The sequence below is a fragment of the Anomalospiza imberbis genome, chromosome 9 (assembly GCF_031753505.1).
Source record: "Anomalospiza imberbis isolate Cuckoo-Finch-1a 21T00152 chromosome 9, ASM3175350v1, whole genome shotgun sequence".
Taxonomy (NCBI): domain Eukaryota; kingdom Metazoa; phylum Chordata; class Aves; order Passeriformes; family Viduidae; genus Anomalospiza; species Anomalospiza imberbis.
The window spans coordinates 14,584,664-14,610,023 of NC_089689.1; the positions used below are offsets into that span (position 1 = coordinate 14,584,664).

Below are 25,360 nucleotides of genomic sequence, written 5' to 3' on the forward strand. Positions count from 1 at the left end.
GTAAGAATCTCTTGCCTCTATCCCCAGAACCCACTGCCTATTGTAACATTCTACTTGGTAGGGATTATATGCAGACATTTTTAGGAAAATGTATAAACAAAATAGGAAAAAAAGAATAATATTTACTAGGTAACTTTCTTGTGTTACATTTTCCCTTACATTTCTGCTTTGTTCCTCAGGGCTTATTAATGAATAGGAGATTCCTAAAATTCATCTTATTTTTAGAAGGTGAAATGCATAACACACATACAATGCTGCAGCTAAGCAACCATGCATGAGCCTTTTCAGGGGAAGATTTTCAGAGCTGTTAAAAATGAAAAAAGAAATCACTTACTAAAGCCAAACAGTTCAAAAACGGCAGAAGGGAATGGTCATAAATACAGATTATTTATTACTGTGCTGATTTCATTCTTTAATGCAACTGCTTACTACTTCTAGAAGGACAAAAATATTATATAATCCCTTCTCCTAATAACTGCCAGTCTCATTAGTCAATCCCATCTCCCTTTGGATCAAAGGAACATGCAGGTTTGAGACACTGTGATCAGGATTTAACAGCACAAGGTACAGTAATCAATGGCAATAAATATGAAATGACAAGCAAATGCGGATTTTAAAGGTCAAAGAAAAAGACAGTGTTCATGTGAACAGTTATGCATAGATAGCTTTTCCAGTAAGTGAATACCAACACCTAATCAAAACAGAGATATTAAAATTGAATCGCTGAAAAAGCACAGGTTGACAAGCAGCCAGTAAGAGCATGGATTTGAAGAGTGAAGCATTCTTTTAAAGAGGAGCCAGATGACACTTCTAAGGGGGCATAACATCCTCTGACATTTCAGTCTAGATCCATGCCTAATTCTCAGAATTCAGATATGGATCTGGACTAGTTTAGAAGAAAATTGTACAAGTAATTGCTGATCATCAGAACAGAAACAAATATATAAGATTAATGCCTTTCCTTCCTACGAAAAGTGCAGCTGATGACACTTTAATCATCTTTCGTAGTAAAGTTTTGATGGCTTCTATCACACTCTGTCCTACAGCCAGCCACTTGGTAGCTGATTTTATACAGGAATAATCACATCCGATTGTGCTGCTCCTGTAATTTTATTAATCTCACTTCTTGGTATAAATTGGTCTCAGGTCAACACCACTGAGACAGGAACCTGATTTTTAAGAGAACTACCACCTCAGTCACCTAGGCAGAAGTTTCAAAAAGCACTTCAGTTGATAAAACTGAATAGGTATGAACTCAAAACTAAGTATTCTTCAGTCAATTAATACAGCACATAAAGAACAGAAGCAGCAGCATCAACACAGTACAATTTCTATTAAGGCATCAGCTCAGGCACTGTGGTATCTGCTTATACTAAATCACTACAGCCTCTATATCATATTACAAATGAGCCTGGTCACAAACTTTTTTTGCTTTCATAAGTAGCTAAAATTGCAGTAATTACTTAAAAGTATTTCCTATTTATATGTAAAGTAATGGTTTCAATACAATTCTGATGTCTTCAGTGACTGCACATCAGTATTATGGACTGGGTGAAAACAATAACAATTAACTGTGTTTAGTAACATCTAATCAGAAAGACTGGAGCAATCAATCTTAAAAAAATATAATCTGGACTTTGAGTTTACAAAGCTGAATATCCTTGGAACCATTAAGAAATCACATGTTTAAGTTTATGGCAACAGGACTATAAAAAAACCCTGCCATGACCACATTTGAATAGTAATGAGCAGTGTAAAATCTCAGCTCCAATCAAAGGAAGAGAGTTTTGAGAAATGATCACACATGGTGATCACCTGTGTACCCAGCTTCACATCTGAGCTTACACCCATTTTCAAAAATGTTTCCAAGATTATGCATATAAAAATGTGGAAACTGTCTCAGTTTCATTAGACATATGCATATATTCATATTGTATTTATAAAAATATCACTTAAGCAAAACAGTATGCAGAAGGAACATAAAAAATAGATTTGATCAGAGTAACTAAATGTCTCCAGAGGTCACAATTCACAATTTTAATGGGCAACAAACAGCTCAGGAACAATCATAGCTATTTGCTTTAAACCAATAATAGAGAAGCTAACCATATTCAGAAATTTTATTCCACAGCAGTTTCATCTCCAGCTGCAGGTATAACTTGCATTACTGCCTAACATCACAGAAAGTGGAACTCCTCTGTCTGCTCGAGTGTCATAATGCTTTAGACAGGATGAAAAGGGAGTGAACCTCCAGAATTATTTTGTGTGTAATGATGTGGAACAAAACAGACCTTCACATTGCCCCTTTTAAGAAACAATGCTAGTCAAAAACAGCATCTGAGAATTCAATTTAAATATTCAGTCTAGAGCCCAGTAGTTTGGCACATACTAAATCTCATTTTTTCCAATTACAAAATAAAAGTAAATTAAACAGTCATATCATTAAAATGGAATGTGTTAATGTACCTTGCAATATCTTTGTCCTGATTCACATCCCCATAACTCAGTAACAGTCTCTAAAAACCGTTGCAAACCTTGTGGTAACACAATACATTAGTTGAGACCTACACCACACAAAACTTTAGATTTTCCATTAAGTTAGCTCAAACAAAATCAAATCACACTTCCTTTTTTGTTTCAGAACACATTATGTTGCAGACAAAGATAAGACAAGCTGGCTAAGGTGTTTTTTTCCTCCACAGACAATTGAGGATTCCCCAATTTTTCTTGTAATTCTTTCAGTATCAAAGAAGAATAGCAAGGAATTACTTGCAACCTAAAACCAGCATTTGGAAAAGTTATCACTTCTGGAATTACTTGGCAACCATGAGATGCAATACCTGCATACAGTAAGAATATAAGGGCCTGTTGAGTAAGGAGCTCAAACAGGCCCTCATATGCTGTACATGCATCACTTGCCCTCTCCTAGAAGACCTGGAAGGGCTGTTGCACCTGGGAAAGGCTCATCACTAAGTTGTGACAGTATAAAGAAAAATAAAGGTTTCAAAATGCAAGGGTATAGATAAAGTGAATGTGAATTTCTGCCAGGAGACTGACTCTAATAAGTGAAAACTTATGAAAAGATCACTCAAGTTTTCATCCTTGGGTTTAAGTCTATGAGAATAAGATCCATCAATGATCTCAACAGGGTGTTCATGGTCCACATTGAAACCAAGACAGTAAAAAAATACCACCATACATCACTAGCTGTATCTCCTGACTAAACTTGGCTTTCCTTGGTCTTCCTTCCAAGTACTAAGCCACAGAACTACCAAGAGGTGACCACTTGCTGTACTGTTTATACTCTACTAACCAAGATTATTAATCTCAGTTATAAAGTTCACTAGGAAAAGAGTCTCAAACACTTTTTTTCAGATAGTTTTTCATTACAAAAGGAAAAAACAGTGATATACAAGAAATTTCCATTAGGGATATTAATATCTAACTCACAGGCCATATGCTGCCAATATTAGAGTTCACCAGAACCACAGTCCATCCCACAAGATCTTCTCTCTCAGAACTTCCCAGAAGCAAGATGCAGGCTGGCTAACTCTTCTGAAGGTGTAAATTTTGCTTGATCTCAATCCCCCCTGGGCCTCATAACTATGTTACATAATTTTAAAAAGTGAGTGTCCTCATGAGCAATGATGGCTGAAATAATCTCAAGTTATCATGAGACAGATCACTACTAAAGAGTCAAGTCTCCTTCAAAGAATATATATGCAAGAATATCAAAGAGTAACTCATGAACTGGTCTACTGGCAGAAAATCAGTCACCCTCTGATGTGTGTGCTGTCCAGACCCTCGTGGGAAGCAGGCAGGAAGTGCATGCATGCACTGTATAACGTGTGTGCAGCAAGACCTGTGCTTCCCAGAACTGTCATACTTACTGCACAGGGACAGACACTCCAGTCAGCTGACAGAAGGGGTACTCGACAAAACTCTTTCATTTTTGAAAGACACTTTGAGAAAAATCAATAGTTTTACCCAGAGTAAAATGCTGAACAGAGAAAATTTCCTATTTTTAGTCAAATCCTGAAGTAATAATGTGGAGTCTCATCTTGCTAGCTGTGGAATGAACCTTTAAATACAATTAAGCAAAATGGCATTTGTTAATACTATTTAGGAAAAGATCTTGATAGAGATCTGTGGAAATAAAATATATCTCTATTTTTTAACAGACAAACTGAAAACAAATTAAAACAGGGCTGCAAACTGTGCTGTACATGCTTTGAACTTTTCTTTACCTCCTCAAGTTCTTCTATACCAGCTTTGGAAAAGTGGTATTTATTTTCTTCCTTCCAAGAAAAAAATTCCTTCAGTAAAACAATGAGTTATTATGTTAGGTGAATATATACAACTGGGTGAAAAGAAACGGCTAAAGAAATGAAAAAGGAAATGAGCAGCCCAGATACAGAACATCCATATCCTCAGCTGGGAACCTCATTACTGTATTAAGGAGGAAGGATTTCTCAGCTCTCTATCTAGTGACAATCTGGTTTGCAAATGATGAGATGATGGAAGAAAACACAGGAGAGAAGCTGCTATCAGTTTCAGTTTGTCAAGGGTAGGCAGCAGCTTCAGCTGAATCACCAAATGTATTCAGGACAGTAAAGATGATGGTGAAGGCAAAGATGGCAGTGAAGGCCAAGTTCACAAGAGTGTCTTACTTTAAATTTTATTCTTCAAGCACTGAGTGCACTGGTAAAAATTAACCTACTTTATTCTGAAGAAATAACTTTATTCTGAAGCAGCCATTTCATGGCTGCAATTCTCCTTGTATGATCCCTGAAGGGAAATTCCTATTGGACCTAAAAGATATTTCACTTGGCAGCTACAGAACAGAGCTAAGACAAAGGGTGGCTGGGTTACAGTCTCACCCAAAGGGACAGGACCTGCCATGGAAAGGGTGTGCTTTAAGGACAGGAAGGTCTTGTTGTTTTCTCAAGTTCAACTCAGTTATTTCAATCAGATTTCTTAAAACAATGTAGTGCAGCTCTTGCCAATTCAACATGAGAAATTAATTAGTAGCAGAGGCACACACATACATACTCAAGTGTAGATATAGATAATGCACTTTACAGCAAACATGCTGATAGTCAGTGCAGAAAATCACAATGGTTTTCCTTGTTTTGAATCTTTAATTTTAAGCCTTAAACCTTTTTAGTTCAAAGATCTGAAGGGTGGGTGGGAGAAAAGGCAAATACAAGCAAGCAAGTGCACACCCAAAGAAAATTTTCGGTTTTGGCCTGTTTTGTTGTGAAAAAAGCTAGTGATCTAATTCACTCTGTAAATGAAAAACAGTCATTAATCACAACATTTCATACTTGCCCACCAAGTGATACAGTGATTTTAAATAACTTTTAAGATCCTCTTGCAAAGAAAAAAAACCCCTTACCTCAGTTGTTTTGCATAGTTTTGCTCAATTTCTATCCTTTCTTTTACAAATTTTGCGTATTTCTCCAAGAAGTCAATGCCCCACTGTGTATGCTTGTCCAAGTTATCAAACTGATCCTTTAAAAACAAAAGGAAACAAAATTACTCAGAATTAGTTAAGAATCACAGCAGCACTAGATTTACACATCATTTATTTATAAGCTGTGCTCTGAGGGAATGCTTGCTATTGGGGTAGAAGTCATTCAAGCTATAAATCAGTCAAATGTGAATATATGTATCAGAACAGTAGGTTTCATGTGCAGAAACAGATCTACCTCTTTTTATAAAAACAGCTCTAAATACTTGCATGTTAAGCTGTAAGCAGCCTTTCATCACTTCCTCAATGCAAATCTTTCTTTCTTTCTTCTCAAAACCCTTTATTTCAAAAGTGCACCTTTTCCACCAAGATAACAGACCCAACCAAAGATCACTATTAGATAAATAAGAGACAGCCAACAGAAGAGATGTCTGGCAGCTTTGAAACGCAGTAAGTTATCATTTCAAAGGATACAAAAAATTAATTTCACTCTTAGGATTACCCACTGAAAGAAAAATAACATAAATTTTAGCAGCATGAATAAATCTTGGTGTAGTCTGCATATCAAAAAAATGTATTAAATCGAAACTATATACACAGCTCATGATCGGCTGTAACAGGAGATTCCAAAGAAAGGAAACCTGTCCTTAGTAATTAAGAAAGTTATATCAAACTAAAGGCACAAAACAAAAAGGAGAACAGTCAAAAACAAACTACATTTCCAAAAAAAAGGTTGGAGAATTTTTAATACATTAAACCACCTTCAAAACCAATCTTTCACTGCATTCTGTATTGATCAACAGGTGGAGGATACACTAACAAGCTGACAAATCAGGACAAGTTGAAAGGTCAAAAAACAAGTGGAAATATGGGGGTTAAGAATTAGGCAGGAGAAAACAAAGGTACAAAATACCACCTAGCAAATAGTTTTAGTCTAACACATACTTGCATTTTATGCTACAATAATCCACCACAGTGACAAAATCAAGGATTTTCAGCTTACAATAGCATTTAAAATTAGCAGTTATTTAGTAATCCAAAAAGACAAGTAACTGAAACATCAGTTTGTGTCTAGTAGAGGCTGAACCCAAATACACTTCACAGTAACCTTAAAAAATAAAAAGCAAAAAAAGCTAAGGAAGCACTTAAGTTCTAAGTTTAATTAACTTGCACCAAAAAAAAAAAAAAAAAGCTTTGAAGGCTGTTTATCAGAGGCTATCTCTTGAAGACTCAGTGGCTTGCCTGAGTCTTCAAGGCAAGCCACTTGAAGACTTGCCTTGTGGTCTAGAAGTCTACATCATTCATTCTAATGAATGATGTAGACTTCTAGCACTAGCAACTCAAGTTCCATTTCAACGTGCAGTTGGATGATCTACATCTAAATCAAAAAAATGCCAAAAAATGCTGCAAGACTCAAGGAACACGTATTCATTTAAAGAGATACCAGGTGAACACAGCTATATAACCAATGAAAATAAAAATAATATCACAAGATTAAGGTTGCTCTCAATGCTGCCTTGCAGGTCCCAGTATCCTACACCACAGACTAACAACCACAGCCATGAACGCTTCAGTCCGATGGCATGCAAGTACTGCCACCAAAAGCATCCATCCTGCTCTACCACCAGCCTCTGCACCACTCTCTCCACCAAAGTCCCAACCACTTTCCCTGATGTTTCACCACAGAACCAGCCAAGAGATGGGAGTGGGACTGAAGACAAGATGTCAATGTATTTGGGAAACCACGGCCTGTATCTCGCATTATTCTGACATGCGCACTTTGCACCAACTGGACATTTCCACTCGAAATAGCTTATGTCAAATAAAGTGACACTGCTGATTCTGCTTTTAGAGAAGCTGCACGTGCATTGTTTGAGTGTGAGAATAGGCAGACAACGACCAGGCTGTGGCATCAAACCACATTTGTAAATATGCGTAAAAATACGTAAGTCTCAGGAAGCCTTTCTTTTTTGTACTTCACTCATTTGTGTAATTACTCTTACAAAATTAACCTAGCATCCAAAAGTAGTTTGTAAAAGATGCTTCTGGCATGAAGTCAATACCCAATACCATTAAAAAGAACTGACTTCCTTCAGCACACAGCAGAACAAAGCCTTTGCTGTCCTACTTAAGCTCACAAAGCTCTCATTTGCTGCTAAGGTTTCATTAGCATTAGGGAACACCACATTACTTATGTTTCCAAACATGCAACCAGAGACAGTGGCTTTCCAAATATTTTGTTGAAACAAAAAAGGACTCCACTGCTCAAACTTCCTTCAAGATCTGCTATTAGTATGAAAATTACATTTGATAAGCTATCATGCTTTACTACAAGCATTTAATCACTGATCATATAACAAAAACTCTTTTTCCCCCTCAATTTCTCTTCTTCATGTGATTCTAGAAACAGTATGTTCTGTGCAAAGACAGCTTTGTTGGATTATGCCACAAGCTTCACAAGTTTTCAAATTCTCTATAAACAATAATCCAGTGAATGAAAGTGTGTGGTCTTAAGAATCACCTTACACTGTTTTGTAAAGCCACTGGATAAATGAGCAAAAGATAAAGGCAACATGAACCAATAAGCAAAAAGGACTGGCCTTTTCAGAAAGGCTTCCAGGGGGGAGTCACAAATTTACTTATTTACTTTCAGTCTCTCACCAGAAGCTCACATCTGAGCTCTGGGCCTCGATGAAGGAAAAAAAGCTTCCTTTTTGAAGTGGAACACAAACAGCAAATCTTCCAGACTGCTACAAAGGTAATCAAACTAATGCACTGAGGTACAAGTGATGTCTTCAATGGAAAAAAAAAAAAAATCAGGCAATGCTGTACAGACAAGAAAACACACCAAATAGTTCCAATAAAATTTAGGTCTGTAATTTCAAAATAAATGTATCAGTGTAGTAATTTGGCTAGCTCCTTTATAAGAAATATGAAAACTGCATTAACTAGAGATCAGAAAAATGTTATTTAAAAAAAAGCACATCCTACAATCTGGCTATCTACGCCTTGATAATGAAGCATGTTCTCAACAATATTTCCAAGCAAATATATATTGCTGTTTGTCTAGTAACTGCCCACACCCCTTGCCAGCTGAGCAGAAAATTTTTGTAAAAAACTTTATTACAACTGCATCTGACTATTATTAAAGTGATTAAGGTCAGCTAATGGATGGTGGCCCTATGTAGAAACTGCCCACTCAAAAGTGGAATGTAGTCCAAAGCCTCTCCATTACAAACAAACAAATCTGACACTTGACAAGAAGTTTGTAGTAGGTCAAAACAGACTATTCCGAAACAAATGTCACCTACCTAAATTTTACTTCCAGATTATTTACTGGAACCACACATCAATGTTATAAACACTCCAGGTTTGCAGCTCTAAACTCATGTGTTTGCAGATACCAGGAAGCTTTACAAAAATAGCAGCTGAAGCATCAAAGCCAAGAGTGAACCTGTCTCAAAGCTGCACCCAAGACAAAACAGACTCTCCTGGGTTAAACTCGAGATTTACTTTCCTTCTCTTACTGACACTTGTTTTTTCTCCAAACAAGCCTTAAGAACCAGTAAAAAGAAAAACATGGGAGATCTCTTCAGAGGGATGAGCAGGCTACAGCATAAATACTGGACATTTAGTCTTCCCAAAGCTACAAGTCCAGACACTGGACTACTGTGGGAGTTTCAAAAAAAAAGAAAAAAAGCCATTAAACAAGATTGAGATTTTTACAGGGTTAATGTTCCTTCCCAGCTTTCATGACCTTCAGAAAGCAATTCTACTTGCATTTAAAGCTAGGACTGTGGTATTATTCTGTAAAAAAAAAATCTTTCTGTTTCACTAATTTATTCCTTTACAGTATGTAAACCAGCTATCTGCATTAACATTGAATTGCTTTCAAATTAGTCTCCCATTTCACTGACCTCTAGACAATACAGCTGAAAGTTTAAAGAATCACATTAAACATTGAAGTACATTGACTTACAATTTCAGAAACCTATCTCAATTAATTACATCTGCAATATCTACTTAATAAAACATTTTATTTGAAATGAGGATGCTTTGCATTAATTATTCTACCATCATTTTATTCTCTATTGACTCAACTGTTCCTCACTACTTCCATACGTTTACCTGACCACAATTTTAGTCCACAGTTACCTAAGTGATCTTATTTGCACTTTTGAAAAAATGGCTCAAGATGAGGTATTTTCCCAATTTTTGTTCTCCAGGCTGCACAGCCAGTCTAAACTTCCAAGTCAGTGACTGGGTGAATAAAAACTCAATCCTGTCTTTTGCTCTCTAAATTCTTAACCTTATGCAGGTTGGTATAAGGAAATATGTACTATGCCAGTGTTCAGAGCATGGAAAAGCAGCAACCAGGTCTTGGTTCAGGGGGAAAAAAAAAAATCAAATCACTTGGCATCAAAACAGCCCCAGTACATTTGTGGCTATCAATATTGTATTTTATTATCACCTTAAAAAAGCCATGACTTTACTTAACCACAAGTGCACAGAAAGCCAAGTAAGAAAATGTGGGTGATAACTTAATACCAATCTTAGCAGTTCTTGTGTACTCAATTTGTGCCCATTACACCCAACTCTATTCAAGAAGTTAAATATTTTAAGTTACAAAACATTATTAAGTGACTATTTAACATACTGAGATTTTATAAAACTCTTATGAAGTAGCTGAATTATGAAACATTATGCAGCTTGGGTTTTATTTTTTTTTAATTTTTAGATAATGATCAAGGCCTTCAAATGATTCACTGTCTTACTTGGAGGTATCGCCAAGTAAATTTCTTTATTTCAAAAAACAAAACAAAACAAAACTAGTATCTTGCAGTGTTTGTACAAAGAACTACCTGATGTGCTACATTAAAAGTTATGGGAAGCATAAACATCCATGAGTAAATTAATGAGAAGTTACCAGTATAATATACTACACCTTTCCCTATTTGTCTTCAGGACAAGTTAATTAGAAAATTGTATTTTAATTAGAGCATGACACACTAATCTACTTCTGACAATACATTTCAGTTTCTCTTTGTGGATACCTCTTCACTGTGTGTTTTGGGTTTCTACTTTTGTCTCTATCTTTATGCATTCCTGCTTCCTTTTCTATCTTAGGATAATAGCTCTTTTATTTTACTGTCTGAACTGATTATCATTCCTCTGTATTCCTGCCTGTTTGTTTTCATAATTATCAATTTGGTCTGGTCTTTCTTTCTTCCTTGCAACTGCAATGTGCTTCTTCTAACCAGGCAGACAAAAGCTGCTTCCAACTAAACAGTACTTTATCTTTTCAAAACACCCTGTTAGCTTCACGTCTAAAAACTAACAAAGAGCTGTTTCTATATCAAGAACAAAAAAGAAAGTGTTTTGCTTTTCTGCTTTCTACGAGTTCTGGATTGTAGCTCCAGACTAATCTGCAAATTGTACCTCATTCCTCTCTGAAAACAATCTAGGTATTACAGTTGAGAGAGGAAAAAAATGTGCTGTGAGCAAACTTAAAGGCTAAGTATTTTATAGGCTAAAAGATTAGTATCAATTAATATCAAAGAAGGTTCAGTGCAGCACCATCAAAAGCCATAGTGACTCTGGAAATAAAGCAGAGGCACTCAGACTAAGATGAGAAAAAGTTACATGTTCATACGCATAACCAGTACTTCACATTTTAATTTCATATTAAAAGAGAAGTTCACTATAGATTATACAGGCATATGTACAGGATACTATGAAGAAAATCTGCTAGTCTTTTTGAGTCATGAAAAGGGGAGTAATTCCTAAAAAGAATTTCTGAAACCAGCTTGTAGGTTGACATTCAGGACATGGAACTACTTTGCTTGCAAAAAATTAAGACACTGGTATTAACAGTACACTATGTTGTAGCTCGAAAATATTTAAGAGAAGTTTAAAAAGTGCACACGTTTTCCTAATATGCAAAAGGCAAACAACAGGAATTTAAAAATCACTTTTAGCTGGACAAAAGACTACTTTGCTCTGATGAATAAAGAATTAATAAATTCATAGTATCAACACAGTATGAAAAATCTATTTGCCTGTTAAGCTTTAGCATATATTTTTAAAAAGCAGTATCACTGTCAACTTTAATTTTAAAAACTCAGTTTTTATGATTAAAGAAACATTTGCATGATAAAGTGAGCAAAAAGCTCAAAAAAGTACTGAACCACTGGAGATCTGGCCATGCTGTAAGATAATGCATGCAGCAAATCAGCTTTCTAAAGCAGTGCTAAAAATGGAGAGCTGCAATTGAGGAAGAGAAAGACAAAGACTGTTCTTCTCCATAAAGATGTCCTCAGACCAGAAGCAAAGGAACTGCTTTGGAAACTCTAGATCAAAGTCAGGTCTGGCAGGAGGGGATGTCTTGTTTGAGACCTAACAAATTCACAGGTGTGACACATTTAGTTTCCAGGAAAGAACAGGAATCTGCCACAGACAGAAGATGTGTGGAAACATTTTAGACTGCTTTTGAAATGAGCAGCCATAATTACAAAAGAATCAAGTTCTGCTTCTAGAGATTAACAGATCAACTGAAAATTAGAGATTACATCTTAGAGATTACAGCTGTGCAGCCCAGTTCACCCATGCCACTGAAAGGATCAGAGATGGACTAATCATTAGACTTTACCAGCAATAGTTTCCTACCAGCAGAGCAAACTGATTGAAAAAGTTCACAACTGGGACAAGGAACACCAATGTTAAGGCAAGAGAGGAAAAGAACACACTGCCACAGAGGGTATCTCAACAACCACTCCTATTTGCCCTGTTAATGAATAGAGTCTTCAGATTCTTAATAGATGGTCACATTCATAAGAACTAGAACAGCATATATGCCTCACTACACCATGATGCAAAATGAAGTAAGGAAAATGTCACTTCTGTGCAGTAGCTACAGGTGTGCTCTTTCTTCACTCAGATGACCCCACTCTGTAATCCCACAGCCTGCCACATACTGCAGGGAGGGTTATTCCCTAAACACACCACATCTTCCTCCCCAGGAAGTTCTACCAACACAGTGTGTAGTAGCCAGAACACACTTCCAGGCCTCCTTTCTCTCTGCTACCCATCACAGCCTCTTCACATTGCACTTGTCAATGAACAGACTCTCCACTGTGGGTGCATATCTGCTATAACATCTTTACCTACAAGCCAGGAGTGAGGTAAGTACTGTGTCCCAAGCAGTCAGAAGGGATTCCCTTACCACCACCACTTGAGAAAAATATAAACACACACACACTCAAATTAAGTATCACCAGAATACAAGCATACATAAAATATAGATCAGGAAATCCTACTTTGTAAACTCAGTCAGAACTCACTCACTTAGCTTTCACTGATTCCCTTAATTTCATTCAACTTTTAAGTGGGAAGATTTTTTTTTAAAGAAACTTAGCCAGATTTTTTTCACATATGTTCTTAATAGAGATTGTTAGAATACTTGCGTTTTATCTGCATTTGAACCAAAGCTTAATTCTGAAACACATTCTATTTTAAGCTTAATTCCCACACTAACTTAAAACAGACCATTTTCAAACATCTCTATCCAAGACAATAGCAGATCACAAACCATGTATTTTCGAACATTACTGAATTAAAATAGTTGCCATCTTAACACAGGGGCAGTATTACACTTGCCTTGTATATACAAAGGATATAATTATGTCCATTCTCCTAAATACCAAGAAATCTTATTTTCACCATAGCCAAGCCAGAAAACAGGCACTTCCTGAGTCTTCTGGGAATAGCTGAAGGTTGTTAATAAACAGACTGAAGCATAAGTACATTTTAGTCCTAGTTATGTCACTTGAAATAGGAGACAGGAAGACTATGTTTAACCCTAAATGAAGTAAGTGCGATATCATGCATCACAGTAAAAAAATGCTACTACTGTTTGTACAATGCTTAGAGATGTTGTTGCTCATTGTAAGAAATATCTGGAGAAAATCCCATCTTTCCAGTAACACTAGAATAACAGATTATAAAGCAGTGAGGCTATAAATCAATGAAGCAGCAAAATATTGAATTTGCTGTATGACCAACAGCCATGTGAGGCCTCATGTGAAGCAGAAATTTTGTGCAAAACCAGCACATTTACTGCATGATTAATGGTATGATTAATGGTAGCCTACAGAAAATCTGCAAGAACAAATTATCTGCTTTGGAAAACACTGATGCAAGACTTTTATTTTTGAAAAGTTGTGTAAACAATCACTTAGTTCTTCAGTTACAAAATATTATTACATGACTTGACACTCCACGTACAAGGTGAATGTTTTAGTGTATGACTAAAGAACCCTTGATGAAACTACTGAAACCTTTCAAAACTTTTAAATGCCTCTCCACCAACTACAGATACTTCCATAATATTATTAAAAATGCATCCACAGGAGACTGACTGAGCAAGCAGCTCCAACACTCCCCAGTTCTTGCACTTGTGACTTAATCTGTTTTTGCAATCTGCAGGATCTGTTTTTTCAAAACTTGTACAAACAAGAAAGGGATCTCACCTACTGACAGCTTCTTCAGTGAAGAGTTAAATTTCTGCTCTGGCCAGTCTGGCATAGCATCTAACAAGCACAGTCTGCACTGGATTTTTCCTCTCCACACATTAAGGGAGTGAACAGTGCGCTCAAGACAAGAAGGGAGCAGTCTCGATGTTACAAAGTGAGGCAATAGGGGAAAGATGGAAGGCTTGCACATGAAATACTACAGAACACCGAGATGCCCTACATCACAAATTTACAAAACAAGATCCACCAGCTCTGCATGTGCATACACAACTCTGTACAAGTTGTAATACAACATGTCCAGCTGCAATACCATGAGACCCAGCTTACACTGCACTTTTTAGTGAGTTTTACTAAACTGTGACATTTAAAATAACTTAGTTTGTATATTACTTGGAGGCTATTCTATAGACTTTGCTACAGTTTAAAACTACAACAGGGTCACAGTTCTGAACTCATCAAAAAGCCAAGATGCCTGATACAAATTTAAAAGAAGGAAGTACTTTCTGCCAGATGGGGGAGGTGAAAAAGAAGGGAGAATAGCAACTTCCCTCTCGTCCAAATATCACTTCCCTGTATTTATCTGCTCAGCTATTAAGTAGACTGTAGGACACCATTTTCAACTGACTTAAAAGTTATAAACTGTTTAACAAACATGATGGAGAAATCCCACATAGACAAGTGAATTTAGTGTGTTTCACACTCAAAAGATGCATTTTTAGGCTTTGTCTCAATAGAATAGTCAGAAAGAACAGAACCTATCTGGTATGGGTTTAATCATACTGTTTATGATTTTGACAATTAGGGCAAATACAGTGTAAAAATATCTGTACAGAATCCAGGCACTGAGTATCACCAGTAGAACTTCATTTTAACACAGATAACAAAGTATATACCTTATAACTTTCCTCATATATATTCAATGAAGGTGCACATAGAATCTTAAACTCTTGTCAACAGTTCCCTAAAAAACACATTTCATGGCACTAATTCTACACAGCAACTCATAAAATAAAACTTACAGTACAAGAATATAACAAACATATCCTGCTCTTAACTTTAAGTTAATTTCTCACAAGTGTTGTAATTACAATAGCCAGTAAACCTACAAAAACTTGGTACAGGAGTAATATATAGTGGTTCTTCTTGTAACATGAATCTTTTAGCTCCAAGCACAGAGACCCAGACAAAACCTCCTCATTCAGCACAGCTCTGATAAACTGTCTCAACTACTCTCTCCTCCTACATGCAGAAGCTATAGTGAATGCAGCTGGAATATGAGTAGGTATTTCCTAGTGTTACTATCAGCTCCCATCAGACAGACTTTAGACAAAGGCATAAAACTTGTATTTGTTGCTATTGGTATTCAAAAGATACAATTATAATTTCATAGCTTGCAAACAAATATTTGCTCTTCTAAACCACTCAGTAAGATAGCTATACACACAGGTATTTTGATCAGCCCTTCAATTTTATTGCATTAAATCATTAGCCTTTTATGGTGTAGGACAGGCTGCAAATACTAACAGAGTTAATCACCATGGACTGTTCCTAGCACACTCCCCACTAAAAGGGAGCAGATACTGTTCAGTACTTCAGAAAACCAGAGATCACGGGACCATTATGTAAATAGTTACAGAACTGGAAGGCTGGTAACTCATTTGCCATATGCTGTTTGTTTTGTCAACCCAATGAGCAAGAGGATTTTTCTCTAACAAGTCCTACCGAAAAGTGAACTTCCCTTTCCAGTGTCACCTGTGAATACACTTCAGTGTTCAAGAGGACTATAGTAGCCACATCTTTTTCCCTTCACAGATACCTTGCTAACAAACAGTAAATACTTTTCAAACTTGATTATAAAACCAGATCCATACACTTAAGAAATTAACATGGCAGTAAATTAGAGCCTTCCTCTATTCTTTGGAACATTATTTCAGACACAGATAAATATCCTGACAAAACAAACCAAACACACACACAAACCCCAGAAACAACAAAACAACACCCAAATCCAGAAACACAAAACAAAATGAAAACTACCACCATCCCCCATGTCCTTTATTTGCAGTGGAATCTACTGTACTCATTGTTTTTGAAGCAAAATTCATAGTAACGTTAACATAACTGAATAAAGAATTTAAACCAAAACCAGATGTTATTACTGGCACCTTCAAAACAGTGGAATTTTCAAGATTTTGTGATTCAGATAACATTAAAATGTAAGGCAATTGTGCTGTGTATCAGTTTCTCTCAGAGTTTTTTAAGATATGAGCCCAGAAATACACAGTAAAGTCCTCCTATATTTCACCACAGACTTCAAAATTATATCCTGTATTGTAAGAATAACGTTATTCATAAAATCTTTATTTCTTGTAGAAATGTACTTCCTCTGATAAATCAAATAGTACAAAAACACATACTCTCTCCCTTGGTTAACAAGGTATTTTTCCTTAAATTACAAAGAAAACAAGAAGAGTGATGTAATTGAACCATAAGCATATGCACTTCCATTTAAAAAGTTACAATTTCAAAAAGGTAAAACAACCCTATTACAGCATATTTGAACACCGAAGTTGCATATACAAAAGCTGAATACCAGCTTCAGTGTTCTGAAAAGAAAACCCACACTTTTGAACCGTCATAGCTGGGTTTCTCATTCTTTCCAAAACATGTACCAAGTCCAAACTCTTAACAGTTCATTTTTCATACTGTTTCTGTAATCCAGCATATTAAAAAAGACAGTGGAGTCCATAAATACATTCTGCACCACTTCAGGAGCTCCATACAGGGAGGATGAAGGGACCGGAGCATGTCCCCAAGAGCGACTGAGGGAGCTGGGCTGCTCAGCCGAGAGGTGACTGAGAGGGCACCTCAGCAGTGCTGGTAAGTGTGTGAAGGGAGGTGTCCCAGGAGGGATCCAGGCTCTGCTGGCTGCTGCCAAGCAACAGGACAAGAGACAATGGACAGAAACTGATGCACAGGAAGTTCCACCTGAACATGAGGAAGGAGTTCTTCACTCTGAGGGTGACTGAGCACTGCAAGAGATTGCCCAGAGGGTGTGGAGTCTCTCTCACTGGAGATATTCCAGAACTGTCGTGATGCAATCCTGTGCAGTGTGCGCTGGAATGACCTTGCCTGAGCAGGGAGCCTGGACCACTGTGGTCCCTTCCAACCTTACCCCTTTCGTGATCCTGTGACTGAAACAGAAGCACCTTTGCCAGTTTCTCAGTCTCATAACTTCTCAAGATTTTTTATTCTTCTAATTTTTTTCAACTCTTGTTCATCCACTACTTCCCTTTTAATACTTTCTTTAAGCCTCTTTTGCACTGCTTACCATCCTGACGTAACTTCACTGTTTACTCTAAAAGCAGATACTGAGAACATTCCTCCTGCCTTAATAAAGAAATACTGTGGGAATCCAACTTAACAGCAGCATTTTAAACACTGGGTTAATTCTATACTCCATCCAAAGCATCTTATTCCATTCATCACAACCACAGACAAACTACTACTGTAGTAAATAATTACTAGGTTTCCCTCCTAATGACTTTTCAGTATTACCAAATCAGAAATAATAAAAACAGTAAAAAGTGCTCAATGATATACTGCAGACGTAGTTCAAAATTCAACTGCAGCAAATACTGCAGATCAGAACAGTAATTTACTACAAATTCACTATGTAGAATCATAGAATGGCTTGGGTTGGAGAAGACTTTAAAGGATCATGTTGCTCCAAACCCCCTGCCCTAGGCAGGGATACCTCCCACTAGACCAGGTCACTCAGAGCCTCACCCAGCCTGGCCTTGAATGCCTCCAGAATGTTGTACTTTTACTTTCCTTTTAAAAAACAGTTCTACCCAAAGAACCCTGTGAAACTTAACACTCCTTGCTACACATTGATCTGGAAGTAGAAGAAAGTAGCAGTCTTTTTGTCACGTAAAGTTATAACCTTTCCTGTACTTTATGTCGTTGCCACACAACATTCAATATGTCCTTTATGGTAAACTTAATTATTTGTGATTTCATTCTTCAGCATGAAGTGCTACTCATGTCTTTACTAAGCACTCATTTCACTAGCAAAATATCAACCAGTAAGGGATAAATCTCTGTAAATAATCAATGGTCTAGGAACTGTCAAAGAAACACTAAAGAAACTCCAACAAACAGCCTCAAATATTGAATAAAACATGACATAATGAGAAAATCAAAACCCATATCTTTCATACTGCATAAAACTGTTACATCTTTTATTACACTGACTATAAAACTGAAACCATCTAATTGCACATGGGAGTTTCAACTTTGTTTTTAACATTACTGGCTTGATTAAAAAAAAACACTGAAAACTGATGTTTCATATCTGGGGAACCTTAACATTTCATATCTTAGCAAAAACATTTTAAACTCAGTGATTAAATCGAGCCAACTTGTAATCAAAAAAACATCATGATTCTGTGGTAGAAAAAAATAAAGCAAGTGCCTTTTCCCAAGTGTCTCTCTTTTTAGTTTTTATGGCATTACATATCATTGTGTAAAACCATGCCTATCTTTTAGAAAGAAAATTAATAAAATTAAAATTAAATGTAATTAATTTAATTAATCTGTAACAACATTCTGAATTCAGTGCATATTCAGCATATACGGAAAATTAAAGACAATCACCAGTCAACTACTTTTTTTCTGAAGAAAATGATCTGGAAAGGAAACTATTTGATATTATTGTTCCCATCAGCCTCAGAGAAATACTAAATGTTTAAAACATTCAAAAGATCATTTATCAAAATATATTTGACTAAATTTTGAGTGTTCTTATGGTATCACATACCATATCACAAAAAAAGTCACAAGGATTAATTTCCCAGATGCCCTAAAATGCTTTATAAGAATATGCAAAATTATTACAATTTTTTATGGGAGCAGAATGCACAATTTGCATTTTAAAAATCACAAGGTTAATTGTGAAAACAATATTTGTTTTCGTATCATAAAAAGCATAAACAAAACAGTTAACCGATAAACTGAAATACGTGAAGTATTTTACATCAAGATTAAGTATATCCACTACCCAATTACAAAGCAGATTAGTAAACTGAAACAAAGGCAGCAAAACTGGATAAAGTAAAAGTTGAGAATATATTATCTTAACTTCTCAGCAGTACCCTGAAACAGCACTTCAGCAATTACACTCTCAATGCGGTTTTTCAGAATGCTAGATTTCTTCTGTTTCTTAACTCTGATGCAACTTCACTCTTCTGTGAATTGAAAATAACCTTGTACAGTCTACAAAGACTTCTGTCAGGAAAGAAATACAGAAGAGAATGATTACTGCTTACAATTTGACCTTCTCATCTGAATCATCCAGAGAACCAGACTTGAGCCCAAATCACTTAAATGAATATAACCCTGATGTTAATGTCATGGAACATGGGCTAATTCTTGGTATTTCCTAAATTGCAAAAAGAAAGCCTATACTTAATATATTTTCTTTTCAGTTCCCAAAGTTCTACTGGACTTGGTTTGACTGTAATTGTTAAAAATTCAGTTTTCAAACTAGTTTTTATATATATAAGCATGAATCAATTGACATGAGATGTGCCCTGCACTAGTGGCATTAGTCCATCAGGCTGGCACACATCTGGCATTAGTCCATTAGGCTGGAAAAACTCATTTGCTATCAACGTGCTGCAATTACAGTACACTCCTGATAATAAAATTAAAGTTTCTTGTTTTTTCTGGTTACATATAAAGAATCAAAAACTTTTATGCCTCTCAAGAATACACAGTAGCACAAAATAAATACTTCCAGCATTCCACAAGCCAGTTCATTCATACAAACAAATGTATCAACTAGTTACTTCATAGAGACAATCAACAATAACAGAAGAGCAATTTAGAAATAATTTACTGCTCTCTAGACTGTTGTAGTTCTCAGCACCCACCTTAAATGGCTGTCACCAACACCAGCGTAATTTGTTTTATTTCCAGGTTAAAATCATGCTGAGATAACATGTACTAATATCATAACAATAATACTTTTAACTAAGCCATGTATCTGATTGACACAGAATTTTGTTGCTCGAGAGTACTGCAAACATTTCTCATCAAGGATGCCAAACTCAACAAACAACTAAAATGCAAATGAAAATATTTTTCACCCATGCTGAAAAATAGTTTTCCCCACTTCAACAAAGAACTGTAGAGACTACACAATACGCTTATCCCAACATCTGCACAGTCATCTCTGATTTCTGAATCTGTGTATCTTGGAAACAATTCTTCTAATTTTTACAACTCTAATGTATAAACTAGTAATAGATTTTTGCAATAAGCAGGTGTAATAGGTAAAGAACTCTAACAGAAACAATTAGATTCCCAGAAACTACAGCAGAAAACTGAGTAGCAGTTAAACTAGACCACAACATCAATAAATGCACAGCTAGTAGGCAAATACTGACATAAAATTAAGACACATAAAATTGTGAAGAAAATATTGAATAAAGGTGGTTTTCCAAAATGTAACTTAGGATTCCTAATATTACTGTAGAGCAACAGCACACCAAATGTAATTCAAATAAACTACTTGCACCTGAAACAGTAAACAGTTTCCAGCCAGATGAATGTAATTGGATAAGAAATACCACATTTTGTGTCATCTGGTATTAAATACAGCTTTAATAGAAATTTCTTTTAATATACTGTCCTTAAAGTCAAAAGATAGTGCTTAAACGTGCAGTTTATGAGATTATCTAAAACATATTTCCTGTTGTTTCCACTCAAAAAAGTTAAAGCAATGAGAGCTAATGAAAAGGGTTCCTCATATGGAAATACTGATTATGAAAGCCTTCTGAAATACTAACAGGAAAGCCTTCAGCAACACCTCTACAGGTGCTGCAGATGTTTCATACCATGCTATAGAGATGACAAACACAGATCATTCAAAGCCCAGAAGAAAAGTGCACACATCAGAAAGCATGCTGTACCCCAGAAGACTGCCTTACAAATAACTTTGTGTTACTTGTACTTCTTCATTGTTAACTTGTCATCCTCTTTATCCATGTCGTTTCCTCATAAAATAGAAGTTAGTAATAAGCAGAATACAGAAACTAATGCTGCTGAAGCAACTGAATGAATTGTAACATCAAAGGAAAGAAAGATGATGAATAAAAATTACATAAGATAGTCTAAAACTAAAAGTGGAGCAAGTAAATTGTTAAGAACTTTTAGCGAATTAAGATCAGAAGAAACTTTTCAGAACAAAGACAAGCAGAATTAGATGGTAAAAAAAAAAAAGCCATTCAAGATGTTAGGGTGCCATTTCCTGCTATCAATTTACTATTGGATTAGCTGTAGCGGCAGAGACTACCAAAAGATAAAGGATCCAACCGCAAGCAAAGCCTCAAAACCCCTTTACTACAGCAGGAATGCACAGATTTTTAGTTATATTTTTCAAGTGCTCTTATCAGCTTTTTGCAAAATACAATAATATTTTAAAAAATATTTCTTGCAGTGAGGTTAAGCTACATACTGTGCCACTTGGAGATAATTTAAATCAACTGAAAACAAATGAAAAATCTGCAAAGTGCTCTTGAAGAAATGCTTTAAAATTCACCACCTTCCTTAAAAAACAAAAATCCCTTCACAACCATATGAAACATTGTTTTACATTGATTAAGAAAGGACAGGAAGAACATTATGAAAAGCTACGCTGTCTTGGTAACAGAGTCAGTAGTAACAGTCCTGAAAGGGTAACAGGCAACATCCAAGCAACTGTTACGGGAGCATGATCCTCTTCCCACAAATGAACACAAGTCAGCAAAAAAAATTAAACCTCTTTTCCAATGACATAATGAAGAAAAGCAGTCAGGAAAGCCTCAAGTTTCAGGTTTGACTTACAGTCTGATTATGCCTGCATGGCTAGAAGTTGAAATGTTAAGTACAAAGTACTACAAATAGTCTATCAAGATCATAAGAAACATTTACATATAAGGTCTTAAAATTCCCATTTCCCAGCATCCAGTATAAATAAACTAACAGCAGTATTCCCACCTAATGGGTGCATAAAGGTCTGTAGAAGCTCTCCTTCCAGAATTAAAACTCAAGGTTTTAACTTGAGTTTGGAACACTGATATTCCATGGTACCTCATTATTGTAAAAAGCATGAATCCTGGCCATTCAGCACAACTACCTTAAGACAATTACATGTTTTCTCAAAAATTTTAAGGGATTTTATACAAATGATGTCAAAATGTATTCATTACACAGCCCACAATTACAGCCTTGAAGTATAAAGCAGACAGAACATGGAAAAACATTTCATCTAAGAATCACTAAGCTTAAATACCACTGGCATCTCATCTTTAAGAGTATTTTAACTCTTTTAAGAAAATTATTTCAGTTCAACTATTGAGATTTCAGCAAAACTGAACGACAAACCTGCAGAACCAAAATAATTGGATGTCACTGAGGCTAAGCCATCCAAGCAGGAAGAGCAGGTAGCACACTCTGCCCAACACCGCGTTTGTTTCCACCTACTACAGTTTTAATATAAAGAGCCAATCCCTGGTTTTACAGAACTCCAATTCCAATCCACTAAGTGGATGCTTCTTCCAGTAAAAACTTCTTGTTGCACTCAACTACTCCCTACCTCACTCCTTCTGTCTCAGAATGCAGAACATAAAGCTGGAACCTGGAGAAATCTAGAAGGCTAGCTAGCACAAGAGGAACTGTAACACGGCTTCTGGAAAGATGATAATTATTCTCCCTAGCACCAATACCAAAGTGAACACGTTTCTTAAAAAGCCATTTTGGAAAGAAGTTACCTTTGTTATTAAAGAGAGGTCTTAATATTAACAGGGTCTCAAACTTGGGGAGTTAAGTTAAAATATCTAGTTTTTGTGATTGCAAATTGTCAGCAGAAATAACACAGAAGACCTCCCAGCTTTTACAAAACAAAGAAGCAATCAAGATAAACCAAAACAAATAACCTAAAACCCTGCCTCCTCAATCTCAACCTAAACACTTAATCAGACCACCACACCTCTTGCTGCAGGAGTAAATATTTGAGTATCATGCAGAGCCAAGATACTTCACAAAACTACACAACTTGCCTCACATGGTGACATTTCTAGTTAAGTGTCATGGAACTGTACAGTCTACATTCCCCTCACATTACTACAATGTAGAAAAATCTCAAACATTTGGATTTTCCTGATAAGTTACTATTTATTTTCAAGAAATTAATTTTTCCTCTTTAAACATGCCATCTTCTTAGACATGAAACCTAACCAGATATTCCAGTCTGGTTTTCATCATTTTATTACAACATGCTGGAGAACTTTTCAAGACAAGTTCATCCTTTTCTTGCCCTCCTCCAAACAAATTTGTAACACCTTGACCATATTGCACAGATCTTGAATGTCATCATCTGTTGTTCACCCATTTCCTAGATAATAAAAACCACAGTTACTGAGATAAAGCTTTTCATTAAATAAATTATAAATACTCTGAAAATAAAAATTTCACTATTCATAAATCCAAGTACGTATCCTTGTTCTTCTAACTCACAGTTCACTGCAGTCAAAACTCATAAGGCTGAAAAGAGATCCATTAAACTAAAGAAAATAGCATCAGTAATTGTTGCTGATTTAAATAATGCTGTGCATCAACTACAAGCTACAGGCAGAGCTAGTTTGCAAATGTTCCCTTTCTCAAAAATCAAACAAGGCTTTGAAAATGTCCTGGTAATGCAGTATTTAGTCTCACACATTAATGAGTTTCACAGATCCTGTGAGATCTTTGCTCATAAAATGAACAAGTAGTGGTAAAATTAAATATGTAAATGAGTACCTGCATTATTAGGGTCCAAATAAAATAGGTATTAGGGGCATGAGGGAACACACATTTGACTCTACAGAACAAAACTGTTTTATCAGTCATCCCTAGTGGACCTTCAGACAGTTTTCCATTTACTAATCACAAATTTGAAGTCGTTTTCAGGGAAAAATTAAGATAAAACATTTCATTTAAAAGCATAAAACGCACATCATATCTTTGCAGCTACTGCACTTTACTGGTTTATGCCTTTTACACTAAAGTCTCAAACTTTAACCTTTCACCTGATTATTTGACTTCATTCCTGAATCTCAAATCTATGTCCATCCTAAAACTTATTAACAATTTCTCCTTTTTTTTTTCTTTTTTTAAATCAGTCTCTTTCTAGCCATCCCAGTATTTGCCATCTTTAGGCATTCTCCACCCATCTCATTTCTCAACCACACCACATCCTGTTCTCTGGTACTGAGAGATTATCCTTTTGCCCACATGTTTTTCACCCAGCACTATCTGGGTGCATTATCTCAATCACAGCACACATGAGCTTCTTAACCTCACTTTCAAGGGCATTGCTGGCTGATTCTTGCTAATTACCTCATCATACCAAAGGATTATTGTTTGCTTCACTTGAGACACCAACACTCCCTTGTACTTTTCAACAACTATTTCCTGAATTCTCTTAGGTTGTTTGGGTGCTCATCCCTTGCAAATATGACAAAGGTCCACCCCACTGCCACCCTTGGCTTGCAAGGCTCACCCAAAGAAAAAGCTACGAGGCTGCAGTTGAGATCACTCTCCACTGTGCTGAACAATACTGGGGTTTGCACAACACATTTGGTACCACCACTACATGACCCAGCCCCTGCTGGAACTCAAAGTTAACTGGATTGAGGATGCTATTTACACTGAGTTTGTGTAGAATGGTGGACAACACAAGGACACTATGTGACTAATGGTACTAGGCCCTACATAAATACAAACATAAAATACACTCCCATGATTGATTTCAAATGTCAAATACCCTAAACATTCCTCTAATTGTGATGGGCATCACATAAATATGGGAAAAATTGCAGGACAATTAGATGCTATAACAGATAACTGAAAAAACACTTTATCCATTTACTGTAAGGATTAAAAATGTTGGATATTATAAATATTACAATTTCTTCTTCCTGCATTGGAGCACTTGTTGGAGCACTGGAGCAGGTGTTGTCTGGGGTTCACACACACCAATTATTTTCCCACTCACTGCCACAAGAAAACCCCATGCCATCTAAATCAAATGCTTGTTTGAAGATATTATTAGGAAGGTAAAACATTATTGACTTCATCTGAGAGAAATGAGGCATATGGGGCAAAGACAAAGTGTACAAGAAACATACCCATGTAGTAAACACCCTCCAATTACTCTACCAACCAGAATATACAAAGTGAGGTTTCCACACCCACTCGAATTGGGCATCCATCATGAGAAAGAATCCAGCAATCAAATGCTCTCTTTACAAAGGATTTGCAATGCAGATGG

The 25,360-nt window shown here is 36.1% G+C and overlaps 1 protein-coding gene across 5 annotated transcripts in view; it reads right to left on the minus strand.

Annotated features, from left to right (window-relative positions):
* FNBP1L (formin binding protein 1 like) overlaps positions 1-25,360 on the minus strand; it is a 59,491-nt gene that overhangs the window by 22,995 nt on the left and 11,136 nt on the right. For all 5 annotated transcript variants that reach the window (XM_068199806.1, XM_068199809.1, XM_068199808.1 and 2 more), the window contains exon 2: positions 5,399-5,514. In XM_068199806.1, the coding sequence (XP_068055907.1) occupies positions 5,399-5,514 (116 nt within the window). The remainder of the gene's footprint in view (positions 1-5,398; positions 5,515-25,360) is intronic.